The 23,909-nt window shown below is 36.2% G+C and overlaps 1 protein-coding gene across 1 annotated transcript; it reads left to right on the top strand.

Annotated features, from left to right (window-relative positions):
* Nucleotides 1–125: 125 nt before the first annotated feature.
* LOC114258361 (SPX domain-containing protein 3) lies at nucleotides 126–22,248 on the top strand. Its single transcript, XM_082913338.1, is given in 6 exon segments — nucleotides 126–196; nucleotides 2,373–2,478; nucleotides 3,382–3,600; nucleotides 4,448–4,551; nucleotides 4,553–4,611; nucleotides 21,625–22,248. Coding segments are annotated over 6 exon segments (927 nt in total). The 3' UTR covers nucleotides 21,993–22,248.
* Nucleotides 22,249–23,909: the final 1,661 nt, after the last annotated feature.

Below are 23,909 nucleotides of genomic sequence, written 5' to 3' on the forward strand. Positions count from 1 at the left end.
TTTTTTTTTCTTCTTTCCCTTTCACTTCTCGTTTCTCTCTTTAAGGTTGAACCAAACCCAGAGAGAGAGAGAGAAATAGAGAAGGAAGAAGAGAGGAAGAGGAGGAGGAAGAGAAGAAGGCGGTGATGGTGGAAGAGGAAGATGTTGATGGCGATGATGATGTATTGATGGTGATGGTGTTGTTGTTGATGAAGATGTTTGCCGCCTCCGATCTTTGATCTCCGCTTCCGATCTGTGTATGAGGATGCTGCGTTGAAATTTTTTTTCAGATTTTTACATTTTTTTTTTGGTTGATCTCTATTTTTCTTTTTGGTTGATCTTTATGTGTGATGTGTGATGATGATGATGTGTTTGGTTGATGATGATGATGATTCTCTCTCTCCCTCTGTGCCGTGTTGATGATGATGTGTTGGAGTGGGTTTGATTTTTGGTTAATGATGAAGATGATCTCTCTCTCTCTCTCCCCTCCTCTCCTTTTCTCTTCTTTCTTTCTTCTTCTTCCTTTTCTTCTTCTTTGTTCTTCTTCTGGCAGAAAAAAAAAAAAAATCAAAACGACGTCATTTTGAATTCGGGCCAATTTTGAGCTCGAAAAATTCAAGCTACGTAGCAGAACCACTCAAATAATGATTGTTCATCATTTATAATTATTTTATAAAGGAATATGATAATTTAACATTTATTTTGATTTTCAAAACTTTAATATATCAACTTTCAAATTGAAAAAACTAAAAAAAAAATATTGTGTGCAAAATAAAAAAAACTGATATTTTTTTTAAAAAAAATTGAATTATTTTTTTGTGCAAAACTGAAAAATTGTGTCTATAAAGGAGCATGATGATAGAACATTGACATGCAAAACTGAGAAAAAAAATTAAAAATGAAAAAACTGATAATGTTCTCAATTTTAAAACTGAAAAAACTGATAATATTTTCGGTTTTATTAGATAGTTGAATCAAACCAATAAGTAGAAGGGTAAAAACTTTTAATTTCTCATGCTTTGTTTTTTTTTATCAGTTAGTAAACAATTATCTTGACCATTACTATGCAAAATTAATAACGTTCTTAGTTTTAAAAATTGAAAAAAAAATTGATTATATTCTCAATTTTACTTAATAGGACTTATTTGTTCAAAAGATCTTAGATAGGACCTAAACTATCATAACATTTATAAATAGGACTTTTAGGTAATCAACTATTTTCAAAAGTAAAAATAAATTAAGGTTTAATACTAAACTAATTCATAAAAATAAAAATAAAAAATTTAAAAAAAAAAAGAGAAAGAAAAAAAGGAAAAAGAAGAAGGGTATGGACACAACGTGCGTCCCTAAAATAGTGCGTATGATATGTCGTTTTATAACAATATTATAAAATTTTGTAATGAATTACAAATGACATAAGTTTTCTAATCTCTCACACACATATATATATATATATATATATATATATATGTATGACTTTTTACTTAATACTAAAAGGGTAAATTACATTGATGATACCTTTGAGGTTTGTCTTTAATTTAAGGAATAAGGTTTGTCTTTAATTCAAGTATTTCTTTATATTTTGAAAATTACATCTCCTTTTTTTAAGATTTAAACTTTCATTATAATGTAATCCTTTCGTTAGTCAACTGCTAAGTCAACTAACGGAAAAAATTAAATGTAATGTTAAGGATATCAAATTTTTGACCAAATAAATAATCAAATGTCTCACATGGGTATGAGATCTACACTTTTATGGACTTCACACTCATGTGAGATATTCGGTCATTCACTTGATAGAAAATTTAGAACCTATAACATTTTCCAAAAGCTAATATAAGAAATTAATTTTTAAAATGCCTATTTTACCCTTGTTTGCGATATAAAATTGATAAATAATTTATCGTTTATGAAAATTTTATATTCCCCAATCATGGTCTTTGGTTATAACCTAGGCTGGGGCTTGCCTCTAGTCCACCATCTGGACTGGAGGGTGTAGTCCTGCCCATTAGGTCCACTTTTGGGCCACTTTTCGATAATCCGAACTGTTCATATTTTAGAGTTTTTTTAGTACATTATCTCAATAAAAATTCACGTCAATCGAATAACGCATACTATGTATTCGGATCACTTTTTTATGAACCGTTAATTTTCTGACCATCCATTTTTTTTAGACAAAAGTGATCCGAATACATAATATCCGTTATCCGATTGACGTGATTTTTTTACAGGAATAATGTACTCAACAAACCCTAAAATATGAACGATTCTGATTATTGAAAACGTAGGCCCAATGGGTCAAATTGGACCGGACTATCCCAGATTTGGACTAGAGACAATCCGGACCCATAACCTATTATCGTGTTAATTATTATTATTTTTTTGTTATGTAGGATATCTTGGGTCAGCTTACGTACACCAGACTACTACAGCCCGAATAAGCCTTCCGAAACAGGGCTTACGACTTGCGGTCTGTGGCTCCAAGGTATGCATTTGCTGGTTAGGGGATTCGAACTTGAGACCTGGGAGTGAGCAAACCTCCAGGCCCTGTCATCACCCAATAGGCCAACCACCCTGTGGTTGGTGTTAATTATAACATTGTTTTGGTTATAATTCAAAATATATTTAGTTATGTCTTATGCGGTGTTTAATTATAATTATTATTTTTTAGTTATGATTGAAAATGATCTAATTATAATATTTGTGATAATTAACAAGAAAAAGTTTGTGTACCATAACATTACCTAAATGTTTAATAGTATAATAATATATATTAGTATCAAATGTATTTTCCTTGCTGATTTTCTTTACTCATTTAGTAAATTTTTTTTTTAAAAACGTTTTTTTAATAAGAGTAAAATAGACATTTAAAAAAATTAATTTATTATATTAGTTTTTTCCGTTAGTTAACTTAACGGTTGACTAACGAAAGGATTAAGTTGTAATGGAAATTTAAACCTTAAGAAAGGGAATATAATTTCCAAAATATGAGGAGACTACTTGTATTAAAGACATATCTCAAGAGATGGCAATGTAATTTACCTATACTAAAAGGATGACTTTTACATTAAGGTGCATACCATTAATTTTGTTATTTGTAACTTTTGTAAGTGACACACATCACAAACATTTATAATTTTCTTTTTTTTTGAAAATGGACATTTTAGTTGTTGTCTTTGTCCCTATTTTTTTTTAATTAAAATTAAAAAAATTAAAAAGAGAGGTATGATAATCAATATGAGAGTTTATGACTACACTCCAATTATAATTTTTGTACTTTATGTATTGAGATTTTTGTACCTAATGAGAATAAAGCTTATATAATAGTATACATTTTGTAGTATATTTTTATAGGGAAAAAATTCTTAAGCAGCATATTTATATTTTATTTAATATATTCAGCACCACCCACGAGATCACCGTCTTATAATAGTATACATTTTGTCGTACAAGGATTTGAAGAAGATCGTTAGGTTAATTTCTTCAGCTTCTTCAATGATGGAAGGATCGCACGAGCATGGAAAGACTGAAGAGGACTTTGTGTACTTGTTGGACAATGAGATCGGCAAATTTAATGCCTTCTTTATGGAACAAGAAGAGGATTTTGTTATCTCGCATAGGGTGAAAAATTTATTGTTGTTTTTTGAAATGTATACTATGGTTTTTTTTTTTTTTTTTTTTTTTTTGTGAGGCATTTAAAAGAAGGTTAAGTGAGATATTGGTAGCTCTAAACAAAACTCTACTGAGCTGGCAGCTTCAAAGGGGGAAAAAAAAGATTAACCCAAAATATAACATCAAGATCGGACCCACACAATTGTCATATTATTAGAACAACTCTAGAATCCTTACTTTAGAGCTCTAAAACATTTTTTTGAGAGTTTTTGGGTTTATTTTGACCTTCGTGCAAAAAGACTTTTGGTTTTAGATGAAAGACCAAGAAAGGTTTATCTATGAGACAAAGGCAAACAAATTACTTATTAGGCCAAAATGGTAAGCCCCACTCTTTTTTTCTTTTTTCTTTTTTTGAACTTGGCCCAACTCTTGACTCAATGGTAACTGTTAAAAATTAGGGAATGCTAAAGTTACAAGGAAGCTCATTTTTTGACTTGGCTTGTCTCCGGTTTTAGAGGCATCGATGGAATGGTTTAGTTCTGCCTTTAAGTCCACCACAAGTCTAACTTTGAGAATATTCTCCAAATATTCGAAATGAAATCGTGCCTTGAAACGGCTGTGGATAAATTCCCCATTGAAAGACATGTAGGCAAGTTAGACAATAGCCTAAAATTTCTTGTCTTTTAGAAAGTTCAATTTTTTTTATATACTTAATAATAGATATTTGGGTTAAAAAGTGTAGTTTACTCTTCCATTTTTTTCCTTCTTTCTTTTCCTCTTCATTTTCTATTCTCTTTATCTACAAATTCAAAATCCAAGAGTTGCATTTCTTGAGCTCAACTATCTGTTGATCCAGGAATTGCAACAGAGAATTCAGAGAGTAATTGATATTTGGGGACCAAATGGTAGTCTTCCATCAGAGGAGGATTACAAAGAGAAAATGGGGAGGGTCAGAAAAGACAGTCAATTTCCATGGTGAAATGGTGCTCTTGATGAATTACAGCAATGTCAATTACACAGGTACAACTCAACCAGCTTTAACTCTTCCCAGTTTTGATGATCAAAATGTAATCTAAAATTTTAAATTAAATTTCTTTATCATTTGATATGTTATCAAGTGTAACGATAGATCCAACCAACTAGGCCTAGCCTATTTGGCCACCATACCTTTCTTAAGACTTAGTTTCAAGGAGATCATGGGTTCAATTCTCCTTAGGAGAGTTGAATTAAGAGAGTGCAAGCACTTAGGTGCTTTGCCAAGGATAGGAAGATTTTCTCAAATAGGTACTAATCTAACAACTAATATTTGCCGATCAAAAAAAAAAAATTGTAATGATAGACCCTATCTCCTATGCACTACAACAAATAAAAGTTTCAAGGACTAATTTTTTTGTCCCAAAAGTGAAAATTTTATTGCAAAAAAATTTGGAGGCCAATTTTTGTTGTTATAAAGATAGTCATTTAAAGGTCATTCCGAAAGTGTAAAGAAAAAAACTTTTAGCGTCAAAATTTTGAAAATGTCATTAATAAATGTATTTTTAGCGACAAAATAACTTGGTCCACAAAATATGTATATATATTTTTTTGACAACATTTTGCTCCCAAAATGATAGTAATTCATCATTGAATATTCAATTTCGTCACAAAAAATACAATAATGACACTTTTTGCAATAAAAATATTTCATCCTTAAAAGATGATTTTGTCTCTAAATTTTTATCTCTAAAAGTTTAATTTATGAGTAAATTACAAATACACCCCTGAGATTTACTTAAAATACAAATTGCCTCCTGTGGTTTGGAAAATTACAAATACCTCCCTATCAGAATTTTTTATTTAATAGAATTAATTAAAAAAGTGAAATTTCTAACTATTCACCAATACAATAATAAAATTTTCTGATTTATTAATTGAAATAAAATTTTTAACATTATTAGAAACTGTTAATTAACTTGATGATTTATTAATAAAAGGACCTATTTGTTATGAAATTAGAAACTTTAAAGGGCATAATGTAATTTTTATAACTACAGAGGATAATTTGTAATTTAAATAAATTTCAAGGGTGTGTTCATAATTTACCCTTAATTTTGATGTACTGTACAGAAATTCATGAATCACTTGTAAGAAGTCACGTCCAATGGCAAACAAATTTTGTACAAAATCTTATCACAATGATATTACTCAATTTTTATACCAAAAACTGATACATCATATGATAAAATTTGTTGGTTACATATTTTGTATAAGCCAGTTACAATTCGACACGTGGTAGAGTAAGGGTAATACAGGAAGACTATTCAAGTCTTCAATCATAATCGTACACGTGACAATTAGTATTGGTTATTACGAGATCTGAGTAGTATTGGATCAGCAAAGAGATGCAAAGTGATGTGGCTTCAACGGTTACTCACATTCAAATTCAAAATTAGGAGGGAAGCCTAACTGCAAGGGATGGCATAGTGGAGCTAATTATAAGGCACCCTGATCAAGCGATCATGGAGAAGCAGTTCAACGGTTGGAAATGCAGTTTGATGGTCATCCTTGAGAAGTATAAATAGCAGAAAAGGCCCCAGAAAAAGCCCCAGACTCAGATCCAAAAAACCAGTCTTATTCTACTTATTTTCTTTTCTAGTTTTATATTTCCTTTCCAGTTTTACATTTCCAGTCTTACTTTTCCTGTTCTTTACATTCCTGTACTTTAAATTCCTGCACTGCACTTCGTTCATAGGAGTAGTTTCAAGTAGATTGTTGTTGTAAACCTCTACGAGGCTGAGTTTGGATCATTGTAAGTTTTTCATTTTAATGAAATGTTTCAATTATTCTTCATTTAATTATTATTTTGCTTAATTCTCCTAAATCAAGCCACTAATAAAGTCCACTTCATTGAGGCTGAAAGAACTAAAACACAATCGTCTGATAATTGGTTGGCAATTAATTTTCTGTAAGGACTGATTGATCCTTGCTGGCACGCTTGCAATTACAATAATAACCTTCGAAAGCCAAAAAGCCAATATATATTTTTGCCACGCCCAGTGAGACTAATTGAAATGGCTAGACGTAGGAGACAATGAGAAAATGAACGCTTGGAAGAAGGCGTAGAATGAGAGGTAGAGATACCTAATCCAAAGGATAATGTGATGACACATCCAGTGGAAACACTAATTTTGTCAGAACCTATGGTCAAACAGACCAGCACTTCGGAACAAGTACCACATGTTCATAATATTGGACGAGACCAAGGAATTGGACCATCCACTGTTCCATCTACTCAGCCAATAAATCCATGGGGTGGCCTAGTAGATGCCATGGGACAGCTGTTAATGAACACAATGGAAAGGTGGGCAACATCCTTTTTGGATCGAATGAATAACCACCAACCAACAAACGCAAGACACATAGAGGAAGTTTCAAATGTCCCTCAGCAAAGATTGGCTAGAGATAAACAGCATATGCAAGTTAATGGACATTCTAATGGTCAAACTTATAATCAGAACTATGAAAAACCATCACCTCAATCTTGGTACGAACCTATTTTGAGGCCTATAGCAGGTCAAAATGCCTCAATATTTAACAGTGAAGCCATGCAAGTTGGTGGATCTGGCCCAGTACAAGAAAATGGCATAAGAATGGTTCCAAATCCCAAGTTTAAAGCCATACCTGGCACGATGGGGTTCACTAATCCCTTATTCGAATTTATACCAGGGGGGTTAGAAAGTTTTCCTACAAATGGAAGAGACACAACACCTGTTTCAGCACCTTTTGCAAGTCCTTTCACAAGACAGGCTCAAAAGGGTTACCCACACCCCTAACAGCAACCTGCACCACAGGGACAACTAGTCCCAAATATACCACCTTATGGACCAAGAGGACCACAGGCACAAGTTTGTCCACCAAATCCTGTGTTTGTCCCTTCAGTAGTGGTTCAGTAGGCACAAAATATGATCCCTATGGACCAAATTGCTAACATTGTTAGAGAAATGTGTGGATCGATGGCTCGGGGGGTCTAGATTCCTGTGTACAGGAAACCATACCCATAATGGGTAGATAGGGTACATAAATACCCAAGAGGTTTCAGGATACCAGATTTTTCCCTTTTTTACGGGAATGAAAACCAATCAATAGTGGAGCATATTGCTAGGTTTGCTGCTCAATGCGGTGAATTTACTAATATGACTATATGAAGTTAGGGCTATTCCCAAATTCCCTAACTGGGGGAGCATTTGTATGATATATTAACCTTACACCTGGCTCTATCCAAACGTGGCGAACAAATGGAAGAGGCATTTCATGCCCAATTCTTCCAATCGAAGCCAAAGGTTTCCATGGCAGACTTGGCAAGATTGAGTCAAAGGCCTGAAAAGAAGGCTACTCAATTTATTACCAGATTTAAAAGAGCACGAAACAAATGTAGGGTCGTCCTACCAGAGCCAGAATTCGTGAGATTGGCTCAAAATGGTTTAGAGTTTAGGCTTCGAAAGAAGTTTGACTCAACTGAATTTAGAGACTTGGTAGAACTAACCTATAAGGTGTCTAGGTATTAAGCATTACTAGAGGAGGAACAAGATCGAAATAATGCATCATACAAGACATACTATAGAGATCCTAACTATGAGATTGATGCAGTAGAGATTGTGGGGAAAGATCCTGTGATTTGTGAGGCATTAATTCATAAGGATACAACAATTGACCAATAGTTTAAAAAGAAAGACCTTCATAGGAAATACTCTTTCGATTTAACTAAGGCAGATGACATTTTTGATCATTTGCTTGCGGCCAACTTCCTTAAGTTACCAAAAGTAGTCAAAATTCCATCTCCAGATGAACTTAAAGGGAAAGTATATTGTAAATGGCATAATTCTTGGTCTTACTTGACTAAAAACGGTATTGTTTTTCGAGACAGGATCCAAGAACAAATTCGGAAATGAAGTTTGAAATTCTCAGCCAAAGCAGAAAAGTCCATGGGGATCGACAGTAATCCATTTCCAAAAATTGGAGAGGTGGCAGCCAACGTCATTATGCTAGATTTCCAGAACTTGTCCTTGAAAGAATTGAAAGAAGTTATTGTGCAGATGCATGTTGCCGACCAGACAACTATCAAGAAAGACATTGGAAATCTACCAGCTATTGGACAAGGTTTCTCACACTAGAGGAAAGACTCTGATGAAGAAGCACTGGATGACGACTCTTTAGAGGCAGTTATAATGCAAAGGATGTGTCCCAGGTGCAGACTAAGGTATAAGTGGTTGAAAGGGCTTCCAATTGATGGGAAGCAATATTACAGGGATGTGTAGAGACGTCCTAAACCAACCAATACTTATAATAAAAGGCCATATCCATCTGGTATTAAGCAGCAGCCATTAATAGTTGAACCAACAGCCGATAGAATGCATTCTAAAGGCAAGAGGCCTTTATATGAGTCTAGGCCACCTAATTATTACAGAACGAAGAGCAGTCATTGTGAAAGAAGACTGAAGAAGGGTTCAGTTTATGGGAACAAAGCCAGAGATTGGCCCCCTAGACCAGCCTCACGCACGACAGAAAGTGGCCACCTTTATCAAAGGCATGAGTTAGGCCCAAAACATGAAGTCAGAACCAAGCAGTGGTCTTCACAGCCAGCTTCGAAGATGGCTTCGAAGGAAGAAAGGAACAATTCAACATCTGGGTCAGCAAGTTCGTGGGTACCTGGAGTTCCAGATTGGTTTGTGATGCAGAACAAACCTAGGGAAGTGTCTACCCAAAGAGATGTTGTTGGAAACCAAGGTAGGATGGTCAAGCCTCCTTTGGTGGCCCCAGACAATTGGGTATTGCTTAAACACCCAAAAACAAAGGAACCAGATATGGTCCTAGTAATTTCGAGATCACAAAGGAGAAAGATTCAGCGTAGGTACACTCAATACCAGAAAGACCTGAAAGAAAGTGGAGAGAGCTTTTTATTGGTCCAGATAGAAGGAAAGAAGAATCCAAAGTCAGACCATACTCTAAAACCAACTCTACAAGGCAAAATGGGCTGCCGTAGAGAACAGTTGGCCAAAGTTCACTCTGAACTAAAAGCCAAAAAGAAGTCCAGTTTAGCAGGATTGGAGAAGGCTTTGATGGAGAGTGATAGCGTGACAGAAGAAGAAGTTGGCCTAGGCCAGAAGAAAGGAATGGTTAAGGAAGAAATGTTCGAAGCCTTCATGGCTGAACAAACATTTTTGGTTGAAAAGCCAGTCGGAAAAGACCATTCGAAGGAGTCTGTTAGTAATGAAGTGCCAGAATGCAGCATGGAGGATGCTTCTGAAGTAACTGAACAAGGTGGCCAAAAGGAGAAACAGGCACAGCCAGCCATCCAATTTGGCTCAGTGTCAGTAAATATGGTACACATACTACCGCATGAATTCCAAGCTGGAGATGAGAACCAGGAGAGGCAAGAAATTAACCCAATTCTAGTCTCTAGTGAAGACTCACAAGTGAGTATGGTGCAAGATGAATCCGGAATGGCTACCCCAATGGAAACTGAATATGAGAGTGAAGAAGAGGTGAGTATTAACCTCTCATATCCTTTTGAGTATCCCTCGAACTTTATGACACAGCATGTCAAGCCTTTGTATATCAAGGCCTTTTTCGATGGCATACAATTGAACCGAGTCTTGGTAGATAATGGGATAGCGGTGAACTTACTACTGAAATCTTCCTTGAAGAAACTAGGGAAAAGAAACTCCAGGTTAATCCCAACCAGCACAACCATTGCTGGCTTTACTGGAGACAAACCAATGGCTCAGGGAATTCTGCCCATCAACCTGAGTGTGGGAACCAGGGACTGCATGACGGCATTCTTCGTTATCGACAGCAATGCTAAGTACAATGCTTTACTTGGTAGAGATTGGATCCACACTAACAAATTTGTGCCTTCATCTTTGCATCAGAAAATAAAGATGGCCTTGGGCAATGGGGAGACAGAGGAAATTGCTGCAGATCCTCAACCCTTTATAGCCTGTGCAGACTTCATAGAGGCCAAATTGTATATTGAGGGAGTGACACCACTCAGTATACTAAGGAAACCTGATGGCTCAGCCGAAGTGACGGCTGATGAGGAAGTGACACACTTGAAGCACTTAGTCTAGGAAAGTGCCGATGAAGAGATTGTCGTTAAGGATGACAATGATGCCTGGTTGTAGGCAAAGAGATGAAGCACGAGAAGCCAAGTCTTTGGCTCTAATTAAGTTCTCAATATTGGATGTAAAATCAATAGTCCAGAAAGTGTAAGAGCAAGAGAAAGAAACCATGATAATTGGCTGCAAGCAGGAGCAGCAACAGGCCAGAGTTTTGGCCCTTGATAAATACTGTGCATTGGACATTGAAACAAAAGTCCCGGAGATACAGGAAGAAGAAGCCTTATGGACAGACTTTGTCCGTGAAGAGGAGGGTAAAGGTGTTGAATTAAGGAACTTGGGAGCAGAACAAAGCAAGAAGATTGCTTCGAAGGCAGAAGGAATCAAAGAAGAAGCTTCAGTAAGTTCTTAGACACAAGACCCCTTAGAAGAAGTAAATTTAGGGGAAGGTTCTATATAATAGCCCACTTATATAAGTGCTTGTTTGAATGCTCTGGACAGGGACCAATTGTTGGTTGTTCTGAAGAAATATAAAGATTGTTTTGCATGGTCTTATAATGAACTACCAGGATTGGATAGGTCGTTAGTGGAACGTAGGCTCCCTGTGAGGCCTAATTTCAAGCCATACAAGTAAAAACCAAGAAGAATGAGTCCAGAAGTGGTTCAGAAAGTTAAGGAGGAAATTCTCAGACTACTCAAGGCAAGCTTTATTAGGACAGCCAGGTATGTTGAATGGCTATCCAATATTGTGCCTGTAGTTAAGAAGAATGGTAAAATGAGGGTATGCATTGATTTCATAAACTTAAATCTAGCAACTCTAAAAGATGAGTATCCTATGCCTACAGTGGATTTGTTGGTAGACAGTTCAGCGGGGCATCAAATTTTTATCAATGATGGATGGGCACTCTGGTTATAACCAAATCTGCATTGCAGAGGAGGATATCCACAAGATAGCATTCAGATGTCCTGGGAATATTGGCACCTTCGAATGGGTTAAAATGCCATTTGGTCTGAAGAATGCTGGGGCTACATATCAGAGGGCTATGAACACTATCTTTCATGACCTCATTAGAGGGTATTTAGAGTGTTATATTGATGATATTGTAGTTAAATCTCAATCCATGGAGGAGCATCTGTTTCACTTAGAAACAGCTTTTGAAAGAATGAGAAAGTTCAAGTCGAAACTCAATCCTCTTAAATGTGCTTTTGGCGTATCATCTGGAAACTTCTTGGGCTATGTAGTACACAAGAAAGGAATACAGATTGACCACAATAAAGCCAAAGCCATCATTGAAGCCAGACCTCCATCAAGTAAGAAAGCATTACAAAAGTTCCTTGGACAGGTTAATTTTCTTCGAAGATTCATTTCTAACACTGCAGGGAAAACTAAAGTATTTTCTTCCTTTTTAAGGCTAAAAGATGAAGAGGAATTTGTGTGGATAGCAGAGCATCAAATTGCTTTCGAAGGAATCAAAGCCTACTTGGCCAACCCTCCAGTGCTGATGCCACCAAAGGGTGAGAAGCCCTTGAAGTTATACATAGCTGCAGCAGAGGATTCATTGGGAGCTTTCTTAGCCCAAGACAATGAAGAAGGCAAGGAGCAAGCTGTTTATTACCTTAGTAGGTTTTTAAATTCTTGTGAATGTAAATACTCAGCTGTAGAAAAGTTGTGCCTTGCATTATATTTTGCTGCAATGAAATTAAGATACTATCTTTTACCTACAACTGTCTTGGTAATTGCAACCACAGATTTGGTTAAGTATATGTTGTCTAGACCTATGTTGAGGGGAAGAATTGGCAAATGGATACTAGCCTTATCAGAATTTCATTCAGAATATGTTCCCCAAAAGGCAGTACAAGGACAAATTTTAGCTAATTTTTTGGCAGACCATCCATCTCAAACAGAAAGCCAAGAGATAATGGAACTTGGTATGGTTAATGTTGAGCCATGGCAAATGTGGTTCGATGGATCAAAAGCCAATGGCCTAATTGGAATTGGTATAGTGATTAAGTCACCACAAGGAGTAGAAACCACACATGGTTTCAGAGTGGATGAAATTACTTGTTCTAATAATCAAGCTGAATATGAAGCCTTAATAGTGGGACTAGAAATTCTTATTGGATTACAAGTTCATGCAGTTGACATATTTGGAGATTCTCAATTGGTGGTTAACCAAGTGAAAGGGATTTTCAAATGTCAAAGTATAAACATGTTGCCATACTATGTTGTTGCATTACATCTGCTTTTCCAATTTCAAATATCAAATGTAACTCATGTCCTAAGATTCTTGAATAATAGAGCTAATGATATGGCTCAAAAAGTTTCGAATTTCAAGAGAAGGGATAATGTTCAAAAGGACATAAGCCAAACAACATTTCAGAAATTAATACCACCCTTAAATAAAAGGAATGTGGTCTTGGAAGTCAATCATAATGACTTACAAGCAAGATTGGAGGCATCCAATAATGCAGTATTTGGCTGGCCCATCTTCAAAGGCCAGTAGAAAAATTAAATTACAATCTATGCAATACATGATATATGGTAATGCTCTCTACAAAAGGGGGGGAGATGGTCTATTGCTGGAATGTTTAGGCCCAAAAAAAGTATTGACAGCTATGGTTGAGGTTCATGAAGGCATCTGTGGTGCTCATCAGCCTGGTGTGAAGATGAGATGGTTGCTTCGAAGGCATTCCTACTATTGGCCAACTATCCTTAAAGACTGCATAGAATATGCAAGAGGTTGCCAGGCATGTCAAAAGCATGGCACAATAAGGCATGTGCCCATAACTGACTTGCATGCAGTAGTGAAGCCTTTGCCATTTAGAGGATGGGCCATGGATATGATGGGGAAAATACACCCATCTTCTTCGAAGCATCATTGTTTCATTTTGGTGGCCACTGATTATTTCACTAAGTGGGTCGAAGCTAAGCTATACAAGGCTGTAGACCAGACTGAGGTCATTGGATTCATTAAGGATTTAATCCATAGATTTGGTATCTCACAAACTATAACTATTGATAATGGGACTGTATTCGATGGGAAAATGGTAAAGTCTTTTATGGCAGAGTTTGGAATTAGCCTTGTTAATTCCACCCCTTATTATGCACAAGCCAATGGTTAAGCTGAATCATTCAATAAATTATTGAAAAAAGAAATACAAAAGGTTGTGGAAGACAATTCTAGGGATTGGCATAACTTATTGTTGGATGTATTGTGGGCTTATAGAACTTCCCCAAGGTCAAGCACATGAGTCACTCCTTATGCCTTAGTATATGGGCATGATACAGTGTTACCTGTGGAAATTAATGTTATGTCCTTAAGGGTAAGATGTCAAGACTAGTTAGATCTTGAGCAATACCTTCAGAGTATGTGCTTGGAGTTAGAAAACATAGATGAAGCTAGAATTCGGGCATTAAATAGCATTCTTTTTCAAAAGAAGAAAGTAGCCAAAAACTATAATAAAAAAGTCAAACACATTGGCTTTGATGAAGGTGATTTGGTATGGAAGACAATACTCTCAATAGAGATTAAAAGCCATAAGTTTGGTAAATGATCACCTAACTGGGAAGGACCATATCAAGTTTTTGGAGCATACTATTTGAGAAATTTGAATGGATATGTACATCGCAAAAAGATTAATGGCAGATATTTGAAGCCTTATTTTCCAACTATATGGGAAACACAAGGAATAGAATAAATGTTAAAGAACATGAGAATATTCAAATGATAAATAAGAATTTGCTTCTCATAAAGAGTTGAATACATTCTGCCATAAATTGGCTCAAAAGTCATTACAATGTCTCAGTTGTTCTTTTACAATGGATGTTATATTCTTAAATGATGAGAACAACTGGATGGTTGTAGTCATTTCCTACTTTCGGTCAGCCAGTCCTTGATTAGTAATCTGCAACTTGGTGTTAGTTCGGATTAAGGCTTGGTTAACTGCAGATAGCTCCTCCTCAAGTTGCGCTTTCTTCTCCAGTAGTTGGGTTCGAAAGTGAGAGACAGAGGAATGTTGTTCCTTTAGCTTTGATACTTCAGTATGTACTGTGGAAACAAAGCTCTGGTCTCTAACCAGTTTCTTCTCTACAGCCTTGGCAGCGTGGCAAATGTTGATGTAAAAGTCAATAGTGGCTGTTGCATGAGATAAATGACTGGAGACAATCATGTCGGATTGCTCAACGATTTTGCAGCACTGAAGGAAGCCATTTCTTATTATAGGCCTCTGTAAAGCCTCAAAAAGGATCCTCGAAAAAGATGTCAATAGCTCTAGGCAGCTGTCCAAGTCTATCAAAGGTGAAGAAGGTTTACTACTAGAGGAAGAGCTCTCAAAAATTTCTAGTAGAGAATCAACCAAAACTAATGGCTTAGTTTCATCACTAGCCATTGGAGAGGTAGAAGGCATGTTGAAGAGACTAGCTAGCCTTGCTTCGAAGATGTCTACCTCATCCGTGGACATGAAGGGTGCAGAAAGAGCTTTGGTGGAAGGCACAAAGGACTGCATAGGGATAGGAGAAATGGGCGGAGCATCTTCAGCAGTCTCTATGGTTCTAGCCACCAATAGATCAAGGAAAGAAGGGCTGGAATCAGGCAAAGGCAATAGACCATAAGTTGGAGAGCTGCCAGCACCCTCTATAGGGGAATCAGTTACCATTGAAGATGAGGTAATAGTTAGAATTTCCTTAGAAGGGGAAGGAGAAACAAAGCTCAAAAGGGAACCAAATTAAGTAAGATCAAAAGACAAATAAGGAAGGTATGGAGTTAAGCCAAAAGAAAGTGATGCAGGAATACTTGGCCTTAGGAAGGGTATAGAAAATATAGGGCCTGGAAGTGGCAGAATTATTTGAATGGTCGCCATATCTTGAGTTTGTTCCACTTCAACTGAAACTGAGGGAGTCCTTATTGAAAGAATAGGCTCAGTAGTTGTTGCTGCAAAAGAAGAAATACAAAGTAATGTCAAGTCTCAATACCAAGAAATTGACAAGGGAAAAGAATAGAGACATGAAAGAAGCTACTTGTTTCAGAAGTGGTAGTAACAATGGGAGGGTTGCGAAGAGAATAGTGCTTGGTAATATACTGCCTCCTTACAGTTTCTCTTTGGATTGTAGCAGCAGCAGAAGCTTCATCTCTTAACAGTTGTTGCTGCCGCATTTTTTCATCTCTCTGAAAAACAATTATGGCCTTAGAATGTTCTTGCTCTATTACCTTGGCAGCTGCCTCATGAATAGGGTCTTTAACCAGATCAGAAGGAGAGACAGTCATCTTCCTTCTTTTTTTTCTCTGTATTGGTATTGCTTGCTCCTTCTCAATTTCTCTCTGTTCAATCTGAGATTCAAATTCCTTATAAGTGAGTTCTTCTTCTATTACTCTGGCAGTTGTCTCATAAGTGGGATCTTGAACCAAATCAGAAGAAGAGATAGTCACTCTCTTTCTTTTTTCTAAGGGTGTCTCTTGCTCTTGCTCTGCTTCTTCTTCTTCTGTTGCCTGAACTTCAGGTGCTTCCTTTTCAGGATCAAGCAAAAGTTTCCTTTTCTTCTTTTGTTGTTTGCTCCTGAGAAGATTTAAAGCTTGGGTCTTCTGAGGAGAATCTCCATGTGAAGCACCCGCACCACCTTCACAAAGAACTAAAGATAAGGCTAAAAGGCATTATAAAGAAGGCAAAAGGAGAAGAAACAAGGATATATACCTTTTTTCGAGGCAGCCCGAGTAACTCTAGGAAGAGTAGAAGCAACAGGAGTAAATTGTGTGGTGGCAGGCACAGAAACTGAAGTGGTAAGAGCAGTGGAAATGACAACTCCAGCTCTTTTGGGCTTGGATTGGGGCACATCCAGCACCATTAATAAGTCTTGAGGAGCAATGGCCAAGTATACTTCCATATTGGTCACCTACCAATTTTGGTGCCTCTTCAATAGGTTACCTTGAGGAATGAAAAGGATATATTCAAAATCGATCAAATCCTGTATAAACTTAGAAGTTGCCTCTTCTAGTCTGGACCTTCGAACCTTTAAATCCCTGCTAGTAAGACTCAAATTGGTGTTACTGCAGAGAGGTATTGGGACCCCTTGTGAGAAGCCAAATTGTCTAGCAAATTGAGCAGGACAATAGGGCTCAGCAATGCATTTGTAGGCTCTGGGGTTCATAGTCCCAATAAATAGCTCTATAGGGATTAGAATAGAAGCCCATATATCCTTGTGAGGAGGTGAAACACATAGCCTATCACTTAGAAAATTCTTCAACCAAGATGGGCCAATAGTAATGGGTTTGAAGGGACGAAAGCTGTAAGAAGGAAGGGAAGCTGGAAGTTGGTGGAAGAAAGAGAGGTAAAAAGCAAAGGTAGAAGGATAAAGTGAAGCATTGGCTAGCCTCATGCCATGAGTGGGAGGGTTTGGCTCAAAAAATTTAAGGCACTTAGACTGTAGCTCAGCAAAATAAGCAAAAAGCCAAAGCTGAAGTATCCAAAATGGACCTCCTTGATTCGCATCTAAGGGTTTCTCATCAAAAAGAGAACAAGCTCTATATACATGACCTAGAACATATGGAGCTAAGGCCACCTTTTTCTGTAGGACAAGGGCTTTGGCAAGAGGGGCAAATTCAGGAATGATTCTTTGAGAAGAAGTGCAGAAAAGGAATTTGTAAAGCTAATATAGTATGAAAGAAAAGAATTCTCTATCAGTTACAGGACCCTCTCTTCTATTCTCAGCCTTGACAAAGTTATTATAGGATGAGTTAAGGGAGGGGAGGGAAAAGGGGATTGGTAAGTCAGGATAATCTAGTCTTATGGGGGTACCAATGGGGGATAATTCAAATAGATGGAAAATATCAAGAACAGTAGGGGCCATCATCCCACATCTGAATTGGAAGAAATTAAAGGCAGAATTCCAAAAGCAAAGGGCAGGAGGAATTAAGAAAGGGTCCTCTGAGATAGTAAACCTGAATAGTTGAAGGCATTGAGAAGGCAGAGCTCTTGAAGGTCCAAAGTCCTATCAGGGACAACCCGATCATACCATTCTTGCCACTCCGGTCTCACCGTGGGCTAACATCGGTGAGGACGGTTCATCCTCCAATTTCCCCAGTCAAGACCACCTTCGTAAAGGAGACAATGGTCTTCTAGACGTGGATATAACGCTGGAAGCTCAGTAAGAATCTCCTTGAAGATGGGCCCAAGCACATAGTCCTATTGCTTATGACGTCGAGGGATGAAGATGCGTCCGTCGATGGTGCTTTTCTCACCGGCCTAATACTTTTCACATTCTGCCTCAATGATCCTTTTCAAGGTTACAGATGGGCTCGCGTGCTCTACAACTGGTATTTTCAATGAAGAAGAAGCCATTGATTGAAAGCTTTCTCAGGGGACGAAGTTGGGAAAGGGAGTAGAGAGAAGTGGAAGGTTAGTAGAGATAAAGGGTTTGTGTGTTAAACGAGTGAGTGATTTCAAAACACGAAATAAAAGGGTTTTAAAAACCTTTGTGTCTGAAAAATGTATCGCGTAATTCGTTAAGTACAAAAAGTACAGATATGAAGAATTTCCTTCAATATTGATACTTTTTTAGGGAAAAACACATCCCAGTTGTTGATGCCAGCTTCGAAGTAAAATGTTTGGCTTCGAAACCAGATTTTGGTGCCAAAAGTCAAATAACAACGGCTTCGAAACTGAGAAGCCGACTTCAAAGCACATTCTATACCTAAGGATGTAAGAATACTCAAGTATTTGTTTACTTCAAAGGGATTAAAGACCTATTTTAGGTTTCTTAATGAGAGTAGTGTCCTTCGAAGCTAAACTTGAGATCCCTTAAGGATAAGAATTGGTGTTTGAAACATCAAAACCAATAGTTGGTTTATATATATATAGAAAAGATTGTCTTTTCAGACTAAAACAGTGCAGTCCTCAAAAGGGGTTTCCATATTTTTAAAAGTATGGACTGTTGTTCAAAGCAAAAATGGTCAATTTAAAACTGATTGATCATACTAACCATGACCATATTTTGGTTATGATTAAAACAAACTTTAAGGGGCAAGACTGTTGAATTCGAAGCACTGATTTTTAATGAAATCAGCAAAATGTCAACTGTATTCCATAAATTGAAAAAGTTCATGTTGGTATTTTAGTGTTTCATTTAAACCAATTGAGTCCAGATTCAAAGGATAAGATTGTTCAGTTTGAAGCCCTTAATTTGCTTTTAAAGACAAACGGAGACAAGATCAAACGAACAAAGGGAAAAGTCTTAGTTGTATTAAAGCAAAAGCAATTACATCGAATGGCCCTCTTTGGGTACAAATTCAAGTTCATAAAAATAAGAATAGAATAAATAACAAGATCATGAAATTTGGTCTAACTATAATCAATGAATTTCTGTTCTTTCTTTATTCTATCTTCTATTTCTTCTAAGATTGGCTGCTGAAGTTGATGTGCTCTCACTTCATAGAAGAGCTCTTCAGCCTTTATTTCGAACGCTATGTCTCTCAATCCTTGTTCCAACTCATCCATATCTAAGTCATCCTAGTACGCAGAATCTTTATTCTTAAAGTTATCGAATTCTTCAATGAGGTTCTCTGCTTCGTACTGGGCATGAATTCGAAGGGATGAAAGTTGGTCCAAAGATTGATTGGTGGCCATAGAAGTTCGATGCCAGTGAAGAAGCAATGGGAGTTGGTCCAAAAACATGTGAAGCTCTGCTTGGGTGAGGGGGTTGAGGACGTGACCCCGAGTCAGAATGTCACAAGCCCATCGAAGGTTCTTGAGAGGGATGTCGTTCTTAAGAACATTGAAAGGCACGTGAGAGAAGGCTGCAAGCAGAAGTTGGGCTTGCTTCCGCTCAGCTGGAGTAGGGGAAGGTGGAGGCTTGTAAGGAGGAAAGACTTTATCTGCAGAGAAGGCAAGTCGTAGTCTCTCTGTCCAGCAACGATTTGGTGGAGGAGGAGGTATGGAAGATTCCACTTCAGGAGAAGGAGCAAGGGTAGAAGGAACAAGGGCATTAATATCATCAAGCCAGTCAGAAGAGCAAAGTTTTGCCTTCTAGGCTAAGAACGATGGATTGTACCCTTATGCCTCTTTTGGGCGTCGGGTAGCGTGCACTATCTTTGTAGGTATGGAGGATGTGTACCATGCTACAAGCAGATTGTCCTCCAAACTGCGTCGTTAGTTGATGGGCACGTAAGGGTAAACCATCGAGCTTCGCGCATAGGAAAGGAATTGTAAAGAGTCAGTGAACTCGACAAAGTGATGGTTAATTCACTCCCTTAAATTACAGGCCTCAGGTTCCGACCAGCTTGCCCAATCAGAAGCCCTAGAGGAAGAAGAAGCCACAACCTTATCCCATGTAGAGGATTGTGAAGAAGAACTTCCCATGTCCATATTTGCAACTTTCTGAATCAAAAGAGTGAGGGCAAATTGTTCGTAGTCCGAGGGTGAATCAGAAGAAAAACTTCCCATGTCCATATTCGTAACTTTCTGAATCAAAGGATTGAGGGCAATGTGTTCGTAGTCCAAGGGTTGATAGTTTGCAAAGGCTTCCATGACTTGAATATAGAAAGGTGGGTAAAGGTGGCTAATTAATGTATGGAGGTTCTTTCGAGGAGGAACAACATCATCAGATGACTCTTCGTGTGCTCGATCAATGGAGGAGAAAATTGATTCGGCCATAAAAAATGTATCAGTCTGTTCGAATACTAAGGTGGTGAGGGTGTTCAAAAGATTGGAGGAGAGTTTAATGCCGATGATGAATGACAGTTGCATTTCTGGAAGAATGCAAAGCCCATGCATGTTCTAAGACGTGGTTAAAAGACCTTGATCCACTAATATCACCAAGTATTGGGTATATTAGTGCGGGGGGTAATGTTGGCTACATATTTTGTATAAGCCAGTTACAATTCGACGCGTGGCAGAATAAGGGTAATACAGGAAGACTATTCAAGTCTTCAATCATAATCGTACACGTGACAGTTAGTATTGGTTATTACAAGATCTGAGTAGCATTGGATCAGCAAAGAGATGCAAAGTGATGTGGCTTCAACGGTTACTCATATTCAAATTCAAAATTAGGAGGGAAGCCTAACTGCAAGGGATGGCATAGTGGAGTTAATTATAAGGCACCCTGATCAAGCGATCATGGAGGAGCAGTTCGACGGTTGGAAATGCAATTTGATGGTCATCCTTGAGAAGTATAAATAGCAGAGAAGGCCCAAGAAAAAAGCCCCAGACTCAGATCCAAAAAACCAGTCTTATTCTACTTATTTTCTTTTCTAGTTTTATATTTACTTTCCAGTTTTACATTTCCAGTCTTACTTTTCCTGTTCTTTACATTCCTGTACTTTAAATTCATGCACTGCACTTCGTTCATAGGAGTAGTTTCAAGTAGATTATTGTTGTAAACCTCTACAAGGCTAAGTTTGGATCATTGTAAGTTTTTCATTTTAATGAAATGCTTCAATTATTCTTCATTTAATTGTTACTTTACTTAATTCTTCTAAATCAAGCCACCAGTAAAAGTCCTTTTCATTGAGGCTGAACGAACTAAAGCACAATCGTCTGATAATTAGTTGGCAATTAATTTTCTATAAGGACTGATTGATCCTTGTTGGTACGCTTGCAATTACAATAATAACCTTCGAAAGTCAAAAAGCCAACATAATTTAAAAAATTATTCCCTTTTAAAAATAAATAAATAAATATGCACTGGTACAATCTATAAAAAAGTATGTTTATTGCACCACTGCAGCAGTGACACGTCATTTAATTTGCAACTTTTGATAGAAAAAAATTGATCACAACAGTATTGACTTAACCCTAAACTATATGCCAAAAAGACAGTTCAATGACTACTACTACTCACCATAATTCAAAATCTTCTCATAATGAGCTGTCATTGTTGTGTGTCTTTGTCACTTTACAAAACTGTCAATCAATAATGAGAGAACTTCATACAATTTGAGTATTATAGGGTTGGTTAAGATCTTGAAGAAATATGACAAGAGAACTGGTGGGTTGTTGCGTTCGCCTTATATTCAGAAAGTGTTACAGTAACCTTTCCTTAGAACTGATGTCATCTCAAAGCTTGTCAAAGAATGTGAAAGCACCATAGACACGATGTTTCCAGTTGTCAGAGAAAAAGGCATGCGAGAAGGAAAAGAAGAAATTGAAGTTTCAAGTGAAGGAATTTTTAAGACTACAATTATAGCACTACTGACCATGCAAGAGATTAGAAAAACGAGCTCTACGTACCGTCACTTCTCTCTACCACCTCTCAATTTGTCAGACTTTGATCTCATTAAGTTCTTTCAATTATACTCATACATAATCTTGCCCTAATAAAAAGTAAAACTATAACAATACACACACATATATCAATCAGTAAAATTTTTTTTATCGATGAATCCAAAAGTACAAAATAGGACACTAATACAAGTATCAATAAAGAAAGAAGGTGTAGAATGCATTCCAACTACGTTGGCATGACCACGCAAGCACTATCATACGCAAGCACCAATCAAGAATAGAAAGGTTGGCAAGGAACCAACCAAACCTAAAGGAGAAGAACAGCAGAGAAAGAAACAGCAACACATAAACAAAATAGAGAACGAGCAGCAAAAAACAAAAACATGGCATGTACACTCGGAGCTTATTTGTAGAATATTTATAATATTATATTTTCATATTTTAATAATATTGTATTTTTATATTTACATATTTCCTTAGATTACTTGGTGAACACTCCTTTATAGGCCTATACATAGGTCACTTCTTGTAACAACAGTTAGTATTAATCTTTATACAATATTTCTCTCTTTACCCATAATTGTAAACAATTGTGTGTGTGTGTTTTTTTTAAGGGAGAAATGCTAGAACTATATGATATAGTAGAAATTTGTTGTTAAGAATTTTCGGCATTAGTTTGAGCAAATCTCTTTACATTTCGGGCTGAGTTTGATATACCTTCACTCAATTCAAGTTACAACCTTATTTTTTAGTATTAGCTTTTTTGTTGAAAGTTGATTATTCGTTTGGAAGCTCTTATAACTTGGATTATAAGCCTATTTTTCTATTTAAAAAAAAAAAAGTTGTTCAGGATTAATGATTTTTCACAAATAAATCACCTTTAGCTACTTAAAAAAGTCTTTAGAGTAGTGTAAGAAAACTAAAAATATGTCAAATGAACTGTTTTTTTGTTAACATTAAATTTTTTATTGGCTTATTTTTACCTAATTTTTTTTGAACTAAGGTGTCATTTGACATGTAAATATTTTAACCAAAAGTCATTAAAAAGTCAAAAAGCTAAAAAAAAAATATTTCATGCAAAAAAAAAAGTCAAAATTTTTCTTTCTTTCTATTTACTTTTTGTACAATTTTTCATAAAAAAAAATCAAAAAATTATTCTTAAACATTTCAATTTTTTCACCTCATATTTTGTTTAAAAAAATCACTAAAAAACACCACTTCATACATGGACCTAACTCTTGAAGAAAACTTAAAATTGACTCAAATAAGTCAATACATATAAATTGATGACAGCATGCTTGTAAGCTGCTAAGAATATTTCCATGGCATATTCATCCTTACCAAACCAGTCGTATTCAAAGCATTGGTTTTGACAACTTCTCCTAGAATTTCCAAAGACTAACTATTCTTCCCACTCTATATATCTATGTAGGCTTGTTTTGAAAAGTAAGTTAAAAGTTAAAGTTTTAGTTTTTTTAAAAAAATATATATATATAAAAAAATTTAAAAAAAAATAGAGAGGAGATGTGATTCAAAAAAAGTCAAAAAAGTCAAAAAGTTATTTTTAATCATGTTCCCAAAACAAACCGTAAGCTCTTTCTTTCTTTCTTTCTTTCTTTTTTTTTTTTTGTTTTTTTCTCTATTTTTTTTTAACTCAATCAAACATTATCTTATATTAGACAATTAAAGTTCAACAATAGTTAAAAAGTAAAAGAGCCACCACCGAGTACAAATTAGGAAAAAAATTAAAAAATATATACAAAAAGGGTCGACAAAAATCAATTGGGCTAGGCATTGGGCCAAGTCTAACCATCACAAGCCCAGCCCTAAACAAATTTTTAAATCACCAGTTCACCACCCATTGAACCCAATAGATAATATATCTTGAAAGACAATTAAATTATTTAGACAATTTTAACAATTATTTAATTTTAAAATGATAACAAAATTCAATTATAAAATAAATATAAATTTTCAAGAAATGTTTTCTTGTCTTTATTATTTTCTTAG

Source organism: Camellia sinensis, chromosome 2 (assembly GCF_055761805.1).
Source record: "Camellia sinensis isolate YWXY chromosome 2, ASM5576180v1, whole genome shotgun sequence".
NCBI classification, from domain to species: Eukaryota; Viridiplantae; Streptophyta; class Magnoliopsida; order Ericales; family Theaceae; genus Camellia; species Camellia sinensis.